This window comes from Diabrotica undecimpunctata, chromosome 9 (genome assembly GCF_040954645.1).
Source record: "Diabrotica undecimpunctata isolate CICGRU chromosome 9, icDiaUnde3, whole genome shotgun sequence".
Taxonomy (NCBI): Eukaryota; Metazoa; Arthropoda; class Insecta; order Coleoptera; family Chrysomelidae; genus Diabrotica; species Diabrotica undecimpunctata.
In genome coordinates, this window is record NC_092811.1 from 21,485,995 (window position 1) to 21,501,510 (window position 15,516).

A 15,516-nucleotide genomic window follows, 5' to 3' on the forward strand; every position below is an offset into this window, starting at 1 on the left:
TACATTACTACATACACTACATTCATTTATTATATTTGTTATAAAAAGTTAAAGCAATAATTAAAGGTATAGTCTACTAAAAAAAGTCTGTGATTTTCTTTTGTTTTAAACAATTCATAGATTCTAAATCGATTTGATTTTCAATAACATAGAGAAGAAAATACGTTATCTTTTATGTTTCTACACTGCTCTATAAATGATTGTACAGTCGTTATAGCACTCTTGCTTCGTTGATTGATATGCTCTTAGATGAAGTTTGTGGGTCGTCATTAAATTCATCGTCTTTATAACTTTAAATACAGTACATGTTGTTATTCCATTATTCAGGATCATTATTATCTTCCTCTTCAAAATGATTTCTTGAGGTTCTGAAGAAAAACCACAGGTTCTAAAGCAGTTTTTCACTGTGAGGAGTGTTACGTTTTGCCATGTTTTGTCCACCATCCTCATTACTTGAAGAACATTGATAGAAGAAATCGTATTTTGCTCCATATCAGCTATCATTCTTCTAACAACTTCTTTTCTGTATAATGTTTTAAAATTTTTAATGATACCCTGATCCAAAGGTTGAAGTTGTGATGTTGTGTTTGGTGGAAGAAATTGTACTTTGATTGCCTTTAATGGTGGTATGTCCCCGTGTGCTGTTCAGTTGTCGATGAACAGAACAATTTTTCTATTTCAAGTTGCCCTTTGCTAATCTATATTAATCAGCCATTTTTTAAAAAGTTCTGCTGTCATCCATGCTTTTTTATTGGCTTCATAATCCATGGGTAGTGATTTTAAACCTGCAAAACACCAAGGTTTTTTTGACTTACCTATATAATTAAAGGTTTGAGGTTTTCTGTGCCCGTAGAATTTGCACAAAGCAGAATCGTAAGTCGTTCCTTGGTGAGTTTTTCTCCATGACATTTTTTATTTTTGAATGTTAATGTTTTTTCGGGAAGACATTTAAAAAATAGACCAGTTTCATCAGCATTAAAAACATCATTGGGATCATAATTATTCACTAAATTATGCAATTTCCATTGGGATTTCCATTCTTGGCAGACTGATTTGCTTACGCTCGTACTTTCGCCGCACATTTTTTTAAGGCTAAATCATTCGTTTATTGAAATTCTCTAACCAGCCATTGCTGGCTTTAAAATTATCGATTTTTAGTTAATTAGCGAACTCTACAGCCTTTTCTTTCAGTATGGGTCCACTGATACTGATGTTTTTGTTTCGATACTGTTTTAACCACGTAAACAAACACTGTTCCAAATTAAATTCTTTTTTTTATGATGATTGATAATGTACTCTCGTGTATTCCAAACAGAGCCGCAACTTCTTTTCTTTTGAATCCATTTTTCACTGCTTCTATAGCTTTTAATTTATCAGCATATGTTAGCGTTGTTAATTTTCTTTTTGAACTCATTTTAAGCAAGGTATCACACAGTACCTAAATCGATGTTTCTAGAACAGTGATCAAAACTTATGATACAGTAAGCTGTTCAGCTGTCATTGGTAAACAATTTTATGTTATAGAGATTGTGAAAACATTTCTTTAAGTTACTGAGGGCCAATATTGATATTATTTATTTAAGTTATCGAGATTGTGTATTTTAAGTTGTAGAGGTTTTGGGCTCCGATAGGAAGTGAACATATAATTTTTGGAAGTTATAGAGGTTTTTAAGTTATTGAGGTTTGAACTATCGAGGTTCTACTGTATTTTCAAAAAGAAAAGATTCAAATGGTGAAATGGTATTATGGGAACCATTGTAGAAATAATACAGTTATTTATTGCTGCTTTTTAAAAACAATAACTTTTTAACAAATGTTTTCCGATGAATCTTCATTCACAATCCATAAATGTCATAATCCATCTGTCGTCCGCTATTGGTCTAGTGAAAAGAAACATTTGAGTATTGCTGCGAAAACACAATTCCCAAAGAAATTAAATGTGTGGACTGGCATTTATAACGATAATATAATTGGTCCATTTTTTATTACGGGAAATCTGAATGGACGAAAGTATCTAGATTTATTACGCAATCAGATTATTCCAGCAGTTCGAAACCTTGCGGTCAACTTCGATGATGTTTGGTTTCAACAGGATGGTTGCCCAGCACATAATGCAATCGAAGTTACAAATTATTTGGAACAAACATTTCCTGGACGAATAATTTCTACACGAGGAACAATAAAATGGCCCCCTAGATCACCAGATTTAGCACCTTTGGTATTTTATTTCTTAGGAATGCTAAAATCAAAATTATATCGCCATGAATTCGAACGAGCCACCAATTTAGCAGAATTGTAAAAAAAGATTGTTCAACTTTGTAGTCGAGTACAACCAAATCAGCTAAATGCAATGAGACTTGCTTTAATTGATAGATTCGGATTTTGTTTAGCTTAAAATGGTGGTTTGTTTGAACATTTAATTGGTTAGAGATTTTTTAAAAATGCCTTTAATTTTAATTATTTAGAATAATTTTTTTGATTGGTTTTTTTTCTTATAAAAATAATATTTATATTTAGTTAATGTTTGTTAAGTTAATTATTGTTTTATTTCCTAGCTACCACAGCTAAAAATCTACAAAAATTACATTTAAAACTCGAATACCTATAAGTGTTTGAGTTTTTCTTAAAGATTTACCGACGGAAAGTTGGCGACGAAATAATTTTATGCAAAGAACTGCACCCCACCAATGTCCGATAATTAGAATTTACTGTCGGTCATCGGTGTATTTTTATGCCGCTTCGCACTGTAAAAGAAGGCGTTGCTTAAAATTTTAAACTTTTCAGGGGAATAATGCTTTGTTGCCACACATAAATTACTTAAATCACTGTTCTTTGTTAACTAATAAAGTAATTAATAAAATCGATTAGAAAATAACAATTACGTGGCTACTTTATTTGAATTTTTTTGGGACAATATTAATTTTTATTCTACAATGAACTGTAGTGGATTTAAATATTATTTTAGACTCATGTATCGGACTAAAATTTTAGAAGGAAAGATGTAACAGAAATAATAGCAACACTGTTTAAAAGTCATACCTACTCCATCGAGATGGTGACTGCCTCTCACTTATATTCAAACAATTAAGTGTTATCTTTGTTCCACATACTGAATAACGTATACGGTAGTTGAAAATTTGCCGAATCGGTATATGTAAGTATATGTACAGTAAATAAACATGTCAGGTTAGGTTAATAGTTAAGTAATAGTAATAGTACTAGTAACAGTACTAACTTACTGTTTATGTTAATGTCATAATATTATTAAATTATATATCAATAAATTTCTATGAATCGTTATATTATGTAATTTCAGAAGTCAAACACTTTCTTATAATTCATAATAGACTTTTAGATTAGTTAAATTCAGTCAGCAAACTTATTTCAAGCCATCATATTTACATAAATAATCAGCTTCAAACTGCTCTGACTGATATACTCAAACATTTACACACCTGATGATTTTTATTAGATACATTAGGATTCCAGCTGTGCGCAGCATTCAAAATGGGCATTTTTGGCACACTAGAAACTTGCTCACTCTTTTTACCGTCAACTTTGACATCAGCCTTGTCTACTTCTGCAGAAGTTTTAATTTTGGCTTGTATTTGAAGTGAAAGAGCTCCTTTGGGGCTTACTATGTTGGGTTTAATGAAATTAGGGCTGACTTTTAAAACTGGAGAATTTTTAAGGGCTTGCGGTGATATTAGAATTGAGTTGTTGGTCTTAGGACTGACAGCTATTAATTTTGGTTTATGGTCGAGTATAGTTGATGTAGAAATATTTTTGGAACGTGCCAATTGTATCATACTATCTCCAGGCTGTGGTTTAGTAGTTTCAGCATGAACTTCCACTTCAGTTATAGAAGTTTCTTGTTCCTCATTTTCACAAGAACTACCAGATGTGTTTTGTTCTGAATTAAGGGTACTATTTAGAGATTTAGATATGTTGGCATAAACGATTTCGTGTTTTTTTCGACATCTCGGAGCAGGGATAGGTAAGGATTGGCTGAGTCTAGCATTTGGACTTTCTTCAGTTATCTGGATGCTGTCTGAAAGATTTTCTGTTTGTTTCTCTGGCTTATTTGATAGTGCTAATTCACTAAAACACTTTTTGGGAAGTGTTACTATTATTGGTCTCTTTTTGGCATGTTTTTTGCATCTCATAGAATAAAATGTTGGCGAATAACATTTATGTTTTCTTATATCTAAAGAACCAAAACGTTTTTCAACAATTGTAGCTAACTTCCGGTTAGAGCCGCTACTGACTCTTCTTCTTAAATTAATCTTTTCTGACTTTCTAACCGGCTCTTCGGTGGATTTGTTAATACCTGATGCTGTTCTTCTAATATCATCACTTCTTCCTAACACCGCATCGGCCGAACTGACAGAGTTAAGTCTGGTAATTTTTCTTAAACCTTGCATCGAAAAATCAGCTGAATGTAAAGACTGTACCCTATTAATTGTTCCAGAGTTCTGATTCGGCACACCTGAGAAGGTAAAAGCTCCAGTACGTTGGGAAAAATTGTGTGGTAAATAAGAAAATATTGATGGCAAGTATCGGGTACTGTTGTTGTTATTAAGAGAGGGCTGTGAGTTAAAGGATCCAAATAACGAATTGTTCATGCTTCCCGTAATGCTAAATATCTGCTGAGAGCTTGTAAAATGAAGTCTACTTGGAGGGTGATTCTGAAACCCATTAAAAGACTGGTTTCTCTTTACTGTATGCGGCGCACTTTCACTAAACTGGAATGGACCAGTAGAAGCCAACGTTTGTGTTGATGATATTAAAGACTTAGTTGAAGTTGACGGTACAAATTTTCGAGCAATATTTCTTTGATGAAATGGAGCTATGATTGATATAGGCTGAAAAACATGCAAACATAAACAAAATGCAAAACAAAACAAGCTAATGTTATAATAAAAAAAAAATGAACACAAAAAATTGTCTTTTAAAATACGTCAATTCAATCGTTTTTTTGATTTTGTATTTGTATTTATAAGATGAGACCTATCAGAAGTCCAGCGTGCTAATATAACTCATTTTGTTGTGAAGCGATGTAGTTACGATATGTTTGGTTAAAGCATCGTGTCAGCCAGAGATGTTTCAAACCACGAAGCATACAATCCTTTTAAAATCCGCAAACAGTATAAGGTTGGAAATAGTTCAGAAACAAAAATGTCTAAGAAAATAAGTGGGTAAAATCCAAAGAATAGCCAAGCTCAGAAAACTTGGTGCAAGTACCTAAAAATGTAAATGGGAAAGCACCGTTTTGATAGATTCTACGCAATATTCGAGACGTATTTATTATATTCTTTGTACCGATTAACTTTCAATTACAATCTGGACAAACAGAGGCAAAGTCTTATTGGCCAAAGTTGATGATTATTCTACATAATTAGTAAAATTCGCTCTACATATTTATCTTCTGTAATATTAAGTATTAATATCAGTATAACGTTCAAGAACTATGGACAAAAATATAGACAGGAGATCTATATTACTTATGGTACCAAGGGCCACCTGTTTCGTAGCTGCATTGGTCTGCAAGCTAAACTAAGTGGGGGAAGCCAGATAATCCGAAAACTATCGACCGATTGTAACTATAAGCAATCACCAACTTACTTGTGAACACAGATTGATCACATCCTAATAGATTCAAGGCATGGAATAAATGTAATGAACTGCAGACGTTATTAAGGCGCAAACTTAGAGTCATATCATTGCCTAATGATCTTAACAGTGGGAGTTAGAATTTAAAACGTCAACAAAGAGAAAAAAATGGATAGAAAAAAATTAAATGAACAAAAGCTGAAAAATGCAACAGTTGCAGAACGGTATTCGGAAAGCATTATAACATGAAAAGGAATCAAATGTAAATAAAGATGGCCAGAAAGATATAGACTACTACTGGACCAAAGTAAAGGAAAATATTGAAGCTGAAGCGAAAGATGAAATAGGAACAGAAACTTGTGCCCATAAAAGTGATTAGTTTGAGGATAAATTCAAGACCGAAGAGAAACATGCTATCACGAAGAACTAGAACAGCTATAAATAATTATCAGGCAAAGAGAAGAAAAAAAGAGAGAATAAACAAAAGAAACACACAAAACCACTTAAATAAAGACCTTAACTATATAGAAAATCTTACCAACAGAAGTATTACCCACAAAACTATTAGCTTCCCATTCTGAGTCACATTCTACCGCCGAAACTGCAGAAGAAGTCATTGTCTTCTAAGAGAATATCGAAAAATCGAGGCTAACCATCCTCCATGATAAGTTTGATGTTGAAATAAACAGACTGCACTCCAGATATCCTCTATTGTTAAGAGCCTAAGTTAACTGATTACATCAGGAACATTTCAACTTCACCAACGCTTAGAGAAGACAATGGGAGAGCGACTCACCCGCTCGTGAATACATAGACAACGCTAAACAGAATAAGAACAAGCAGCAGTAAATGTGCTAACAGCTTATATAGATGAGGAAAAGCCCTTACTCCTGAGTGTGACTGTGGTGCGTAACGACAGACGATACAAGGGGCGATTCCCTGGAGTTTTCAATGAGTTCATAAATGCGACCGAAAATGTTTTACATTATATTAATAATATGTACATTAGATGTTCGTTTGTAATACTTCATGTAAAGTTTTATATTGATTTTTAGTTATGTGTTCTGATTGTATGCCATATGATAAATACATAAATAAATCTCATTTCATCAAATGAAAGTACCAAAAAAGAGATAACTAATCGATAACAATAAAAGACAATTATAAACATATTTGGACTACTTAATAGAGGTACAAAATAGAATCTTATACATCTGTTTTTGATATAAAATAAACCAACATATCGTTACTGTTCAATTTGGAAAACTAGTTTGACCACACGTCTAGACAACTAAATAAATTAACAGTAAATATTATGTAAATCATGGTGACAGGACCCTACATTTACACGTAGCCAATTCAATAAGTAATCGACAGTTTTAAAAGACAATTTACTATTTTAAACATAAATTTAAATAAAAAATGCGTGAACATATTATCCATTTGTATATTTCTTACTTTAGTGGGTGGATTTTGCATTCCATGGAACGGAAGATTTTCGTAGAATCCCTTGTCGGGGTCACTTAAGGGGTCTGCAGTACCTCCAAGAGGTAGGCCACCCCCCAGCCTCGGTTTATCTTCGGTAGAGGACATGTTGGGTGCTACAATATAGATTTTTATTAGTTTTAGGAATACGTATTAAATTGTTAATATTTTAAAGAATATCAAATGAAAATACATTTAAAAAGAATTATTATTTAAAGAAAATATTTAGACTACAAACATTGGAATGTGTAATTGGTTATAATCAAATATTCCAGTCTATCTGTAAGAACATCGTAGATTTCATGTAAAATAAATTTTTTTAAAGGTTCTAAAAGGTATATGAGGGGTAGTTGATGACAAATCCTTGAAGATGTAGAGCTGATATTGCTTTGTTTTTTTAAACGATCATACAAATTAAAAAAATTGTTTTTTGACAAACTATTGACCATGGTATGTAATTGCAAAAACCCTTATTTTTGCAGTAATTTATAAATGTTAATAACTTTGTTTTTTAAAATAATGACATGTAAGATAACAACTTTAGAAATTATTGCAATTAATGAGTTACTGAAGTATGCTAAATCTCAGATAGTTCGACCTAATAGTTTGTAAGTTATTCAATTTGTTTATCCCGAACAGAGACTGTATAAACAACTGTAACTACTGACACAGTGAATCTAGAGGTATTTAGAATTTTAAGATATATTACGTTAAGTTTTAAATTAGATATACACACTATAAATGGCAACATTGCGCGCCGTCGACTTTCCATGAACCTCCGTTGCCCCGTCGCCAATAATTTGTCATTCTACAGTGGTTGTTTAAAGCACACTAATAAGAGCATAGATTTTTAACTTATTTTTATAAACAACATGTCTGTTTATACGCCCGCAGAAAAAGTTCAAATAATAAAAGGGTTTTATGGTGGTAATTCTGGACTACAGTGTGTAGATTTATTTTCTGTGTTTTTTTGATGAGGGGAGATCAATTCCTTGCGTACAGGCGATATTAAGTTGGCTGCGCGATCTCCAGATCTTACACCCATGGACTTATTTTTTTGGGGACATTTCAAAAGCATTATGTTGAGACTAGAGCCCAAAATGTGGATGCATTAACAAACTGAATACGAGAAGTCTCCAATTCTATTACAGAAGAAACTCTTACATATGTCCGCAGAAGTTTTTATGACAGATTGGGATATTGTTTAGCCGTAGAAGGTCAAATATTTGAATCATTTCTACAGGGCATAAATAATTATTTCTTATTTTATTAAGAATTATTTTTTATTTACAATAAGTGTATATTTTTTGTTTTTTTCTTTTTAATGAAATGCACTTTTATTTTTAATTCAACCACAAAAAATTGTTCAGATGATTAAAAACCGATACAAATGCATCGACTTATAATGGTCAGTGTATTTTTATCGAGTTTATGTTATAAGAAATAAACCGGCTGTAAGTAAGCAAAACAAAAATTGACGGAAGGAGTTGCATATCCCTTGTGTTGTTATGTGTTACTAAATAGTTTTCTCGTTTTCTGTCTAGGAGTATAGGTGTCTGAGCGGAGGGGATCGGAGAATTACAATTACCTCGTATCAGACAATGTTGCCAATTTTAACGCTTTATGTATTTGCAATATATAATCAAAAACTAAACGTACTGTACATTAAAAAACATGTTATCAAAAGTGTTATTAAAAAAATATTCAAAAAGGGCTATCTATTTAGCTTATAAACATTTATAGTAACTTTGATATTTTTTTGTGTCATGTGTTTATAAATATACTCACTAAAAAGATGGTGAAATAACACAATCTTAAAATAATAACCTATAACCAAAGACAAAAGACAGCATTTAAAAAAAATCATATATTAATTGTTAATTAACATTAAGAGCTAAAAATTGAACAAATTATAAGTGAAGATCTAGATTTTATGATCCACTTTATAGATGGCATATACATAGACGATGTAAAAAGTTATAATCCGTTAAAATGATTGTACTCGTAAAATACCGCCATGTTAACGTAGACGGAAGAATTTGACGAGTACCGTTTTTTAAAAATGGAACTTCAAATTGAAGCCCGGTGGAAAAATTTGCCATATCTCACCTTCTATGGCACTCAAAAAATTCATTTTTTTTAACTGGGTACCTCGAGAAAATAATAGGATCTGGGCTACTTTCACCTGCTGGAAAAATTGAAAAATCTTGCCAAAATAAATAAATTTATTTTTGCCATAAAAGTTATTAAATTCTACTATTTAGGTTATGCAATACAACAGCAAAAAGCCCGAACCTTCCATGTTTCCGATGCCTCTGGTTCACAGAACGGGCCTCATCTCCTAGAGTTTTGTGGCAATGCGATACAAAATTAGTGCAAACTTCTCACTCGGGTGTTTTGGGTCGCAGAATACTAACAAGCGTGGGGTTTTGGGGTCGTTAATCACGAATACAGTGACATCTCGCAGACACTGCAGAGTAAGGGTAAGACTTGGCAGGAAGCAACACAGATGGCATCCAATAGGAAGGAATGGAGAAAATTCATTAAGAGCTAGGACACCTCAGAAGACTGTAAATTATAGTAATTTAATGAATTGTATTATAAACGGCCCAACACCGAAAGGTACAAATGGGCCTACTGATTAAGCAAGTAAGTAAGTAATCACGAATATCATGGCGGTGCTGGTCTTGAATGTCCTAGTGTCCACAACGGGCACAACGGGAGTTTTGTGGAAATTCTATACAAAATCAGTACAAACTCGTTACTCGGGGGTTTTTGGGGGTCGCGCATTACTAATATTGTATCGGTGATGGTGTTTGAGGCACCTTGTCCACAACAGTCCTCGTCTCCTAAAGTTTTAAGGAAATTTGATACAAAATCAGTGTAGACTCGCTACTTAAGGGTTTTTGGGGTCGCTGCACACTAATATCAATGTCATGGATGATGTGCGAGGTACCTGGTGCCAGGACGGACCACGTCTCTTAGAATTTAATTCACTGTGGCAAGTGCTTTGTGGACATTAATAAAAATTAGAACAAGTAGTCTATTTCAATATTCAATAGACTTTCCGACTAGAGTTTTAAGGCACTTCTTCTTAAGTGCCGTCTTCCAATCGAAGGTTGAATATCATTATCACCAATTCTTCACACACCAATCAATTCCAATTGTGAGCTCATACCGACTATTATCTAATTGGATTTATATAAATATAGATGAACTAGACACATTATACATCATATAATAATGATTACCATGCTATACAACTAGTAAAGCAATAATATTTCCCTAAAAGTATATACTCAGAGATGCAAAAAAAACGCAACGGAGAAAATTTTGGTTAAATTCAAAGTATTTCAATTTTTCTATTTTTAGCCCTATTTTGATGATTTTGTTAGCACACTGTGTATAAAGTTACAAATTTTAATTTGGTATAGTCAGTTTTTTGATAAAATTTTATATTTGACCTATTGTACGGGATTTATTAAAACGTGGTTTATTATCCTAACTTTAAATAATCCTGTGGAATAATGCCGTTTGCGAATTTTCCTAAAACTATATTTTTCGGTTGCAACCATGTCTCCTAAGCATTGTGTTTTTTGTTTTATGTCAAAATATGCCTTGGTTCATTTTTTAGAACCAAATGAATTTGCCACCCACAATTTAGGACTTTTTAATTATGATTATTTTGTTATTTTGAAATACGACGAGGTGGCTTTGGTGACTGTTATCATTATGTCATATTGACACTAACATTTTGTTTACCTATGATTGATAATGGTTCTTAGTGTCGAAGATTTTCCAAAAGCCGTTGCTCTGGTTGAAATTGGGCGAAATTGTGAATATGTGAGTACTATACTCTACCATTCAAAGGATAGTGGAACGTTTTATACGAACTGGAACAAACAAGCGTAAAGCGGGAAGTGACAGGAAGTACAAAACTACCGCTTTAGATGATCGTTTTATACGAGTCAACGCTTTACGGGATCGTCATTTAACAACGGTGCAAACAAGAAATCAGCTTTAAGAAGTTCGAGGCAATAATGTAAGTGTATTGTTGTGAATTTATTAAACGGTTCAATATTTATAACACTTACGGATTTAATTTATTTCTTTATTTATATTAACTTATCTGACAATTTATTATATCCGTACGTACAAATTCGCGAGCGCGGGTCTTGAGTATTAACTGCCCTCCATATAAAAATGTTGTATTTATATACGAAATCCTGATATACTAGAACAGCATCGAAAGATCGAGAAGCTTAGCCGGCTCATTCACCATAATTTTGGTTCTAGACTTCCACCGAAATTTCTACAATAAAACAGAATAATTAGTCATAAAAGTTAGGCCAGTATATTTATCGTAACATTGCCCCCCTCTTAAAAGATGGTTCCTCCTGGAACCTTGTCGGGACTGGAACCGGAACTGTATGCTGGTATCGGCAACTGGACCCTCTTTTACAACTTCCAGTTGTATAAAAATGACAAGGGACGGTTTTCTCTCCGCACCAGTAACTATGCGGATTGCAACAGACTAACACCTGGACTTCGGTGTCTTTAAAGATCTCCTCCACCATATTTCGGATAACCCTCCAATCTAATTGGCGGCACTCCAACTTTGACATGGCTAACTTTTGCACGTCGGACTCTAGTACGTGCTCTCTCAATTGAAGTAAGGCTTCCCATACATCTCGGTAGGTAGGTTGGTCACGGGCAGTGTCTTTTGTTACCAGGTAGAAAAGGTAACGTGATGCATCTTGGAGTTTCAAGGTTTTACCGGGAGCTGGCACTTGGCATTGAAGTTCTGCAACTCGACCAAACTTCCTTCGAAAGACGGATGCCAACCCTGGTGCGTCTTTGATACTGGCCGGGATGGTAAGGGCCAGCGAGTAGTCATCGGGGAGCGCGAGTAGATCTTGCTTTTCTTCAGTGGTAACACCATGTCTTGCTTTACCGGTACCTCCATAGGCACCCATGAATTCCTCAAACGTGAGGTCAGACACGTCTTGGACTTGGTTTACTTCCACTTCTTCATCTACGTCGTGGTCACCTTCGAAAGACGCCAGCCGGTTATGGTGTACTATCATCGGCTTTCCCTTCGGAATCTTGCTTATTCGGTAGATGACATCGTTGATCTTCTCCATAATGAGGTATGGACCTTCCCAAAACTGCTGCAATTTGGGAGAATAACCTTTTCGCTTCTTGGGATTATACAGCCATACTTTGTCGTTCTTCTTAAAGCAACCCTTTTCGGCTTGTGTATCGTACCGTTTCTTCATTCGGTCGCTAGCGATCTGAAGGTGGGAACGGACCAACTCATGTACATCGTCCATTCTTCTTCGTAATTCGATCACATAATCTTCACCTGCTACATCTTCTCCAGGTCGACACCCAAATTCTAGATCACAAGGTAGTCGCATTTCGCGTCCGAATAGGACTCTGGCTGGTGTCTGGCCCGTTGATTCGTTAACAGCAGATCTGTAGGCCATTGTGAAGAACGGAAGGTATTGGTCCCAGTCTCGCTGATGATCGGACACCATCTTTGTCAAATACTTGCCAACTGTCCTATTCATTCGTTCTACCATACCATCCGATTGCGGATGATACGCGGTAGTTCTTGTTTTCTTCATGCCTAGTCTATCACATATTCCTTGGAATAGATCACTTTCGAAGTTCCTGCCTTGGTCACTATGGATCTCCAAAGGCACTCCAAATCGGCTGATATATTCTTGGATCAACTTATCTGCAACGGTGGCGGCCTTCTGGTCTGGAAGTGCGTAAATCTCGACCCACTTAGTGAAGTAATCCATTACTACCAACATGTACTTGCCCCCATTTTCACTTTCTGGAAATGGCCCTGCAATGTCCAAAGCTATTCTTTCAAACGGGCTTCCAACATTATATTGTCTCATAGGAGCTCTCCTTTTCCGGTGAGGCCCGTTACTCGTAGCACAAATAGTACATTTCTTACACCAGTCTTTTACGTCGTCGGAACTGTTCATCCAATAAAACCGTTCCCGAATTCGCTGAAGGGTTTTCCTTACACCAAAATGCCCTCCCGATGGACTGTCGTGTAACTGACGAAGTACTTCGGCTATTCTGCTCTTTGGGATCACCAACTGTCTTCTCTTCTCTGAACCGTCATCATTTTCCAGGACTCGTTTAAGCAAGCCATCTTCGATGATAAATGAGTCCCACTGGGCCCAATACGTCTTAACTACTGAGCATAGGTTTGATATTTCCTGCCAAGGTGGTCGACGGTTTTCCTCTTTCCATTTTCGGATTTTCTGTATAACTGGATCTCTCTCTTGTTCTTCCCTTATCTTAGTAGGCGTCCAGTCGTCGTTGACAATCGTCGTTCTTAGCACTGCTGCTTCCTTGGATTCCGTTTTGTTGCAGTGAGGACACTCTGCTGGGCATGGCCTTCTGGAAAGAGAATCAGCGTTTCTGTGGCTAACTCCGGCTCGGTGCTCAATCTTAAAATCGTATTCTTGGAGTCGTTCGATCCACCTGGCTATCTGACCCTCTGGATTCTTAAACTGCATCAACCACTTAAGGGCGGCATGGTCGGTTCGGATTAAAAACTTCCTTCCATAGAGGTATTGATAGAAGTGCTCTACTGATTTCACTACTGCCAGAAGTTCTCTTCTCGTGACGCAATAATTCCGCTCAGGTTTTGAAAGGACTTTACTAAAATATCCGAGGACTCGTTCCTGTCCTCCTTGAATCTGAGACAGCACTCCTCCAATTCCCACGTTACTTGCATCCGTATCTAAGATGAACTCTCCTTCTGGCAGTGGATACCCCAAAATTGGTGCTGTTATTAAATGCTTTTTCAACGTTTCAAAGGCATTTTGGCAGTCTATATCCCAGCGGTATTCTCTTGCTTCCTCTGTAAGTCGCGTTAATGGCTTAGCGATATCTGCAAACTTCTTAATAAACCTCCGGTAGTAAGTACATAGTCCAAGAAAACTTCTCACTTGATGTTTGTCAGTTGGTTTTGGCCATTCCTTAATGGAATCGATTTTTCCCTTATCCACGGCCACTCCTTCTTTACTGACTATATGACCCAGATAATTGACTTTACCTTGAAATAGCTGGCACTTCTTGGGGTTTAGCATCAATTGGGCAGCTTTAAGTCGATTAAAAACGTTTTCTAAATTCCTCAAATGATCTTCGAATGTCTCCCCCAAGACGATTATGTCATCTAAATAAACCAGGCATGTTTTCCAAGATAACCCTCTCAACACATTTTCCATAAGCCTCTCAAATGTCGCAGGAGCATTACAAAGTCCAAATGGCATAACGTTGAATTGCCACAATCCAGATCCTGTGGTGAAGGCTGTCTTTTCTTTATCGACTGGGTCCATTTCTACCTGCCAGTATCCAGACTTCAAGTCTAAAGTAGAAAACAATTTACTTCCAGCCAATGTGTCCAATGTGTCATCGATCCGAGGCAGAGGATAACTATCTTTCTTGGTAACGTTGTTCAGCAAACGGTAATCCACACAGAACCTCGTCGTTCCGTCTTTCTTCTTAACCAGGACCACCGGAGAGACCCATGGACTCGTAGAAGGTTCTATCACCCCGTCTTTCTTCATTTCCTGAACAATCGTTTCAGCTTCCTCTCTCTTCGCCTGTGGTAATCGTCGAGCTGTTTGACGAATTGGCTTAGCATTACCAGTATCAATTTTATGCTTAACAACGGTAGTTCTTCCCGTCTTTCCTCCTTTCGGTACGAAAATATCACGATACTGCCGAAGAAATTCCCTTAATTTCCTTTTCTCCATCTGATTTAGAGACTGTCCTGCAACTGCAACCATTTGGTCGAATTTGTCGTTGGAATGATCAGATGTTGTCGCCTGACGAATTATGGATGTCACAGGTACACAAGTTCCTACTTTTGTCTCTTTCTTTATGGTCACTGGGTAGTCGTTGACATTGATAAGTCTCACAGGAATTTCTTTAGCCGAAGTCACCAATTCCTTTCCAATTATGATTCCACGGCCAACCTCATCGTCGTGGTTCCAAGGCTCCATCATAACAGGTCTCCCTTCGTCTACAATTCCCTGTAGTCGCGCTACTATGATCGTTTCGCTTCTCGCAGGCACGACTGTATCTTCTGTAATGGCTGCTTGCACAGTGTTGTCATTATGTGGATGGAGAAATACCTCCTCGTTGCCAACTTTGATTACCTTATTCTTAAAATCCAATTGGAATCCATGCATATTCATTACGTCCATTCCTAATATAACATCCTCTTCGATGTCAGCAACTATAACAGTATGGACAAACTTTTCTGCCCCAATTCCCAATTGTACCTGGATTTCTCCATGAATGTTGGCATTTTCACCTGTAGCGGTCCGAAGTCGTAACCTCGTTGGTAACAGTTTCTTTCGGCTGTTTATAACTGTCGGG

At 35.9% G+C, this 15,516-nt stretch overlaps 1 protein-coding gene across 1 annotated transcript in view; it reads right to left on the bottom strand.

Annotated features, from left to right (window-relative positions):
* Nucleotides 1–3,416: 3,416 nt before the first annotated feature.
* Nucleotides 3,417–15,516, bottom strand: part of nrm (neuromusculin) — a 671,433-nt gene continuing 659,333 nt past the window's right edge. Inside the window, exons 20-21 of the mRNA XM_072544107.1 lie at nt 7,072–7,214; nt 3,417–4,865 (exon numbers count right to left, since the gene is read on the bottom strand). Coding sequence (XP_072400208.1) covers nt 3,417–4,865; nt 7,072–7,214 — 1,592 coding nt within the window. The remainder of the gene's footprint in view (nt 4,866–7,071; nt 7,215–15,516) is intronic.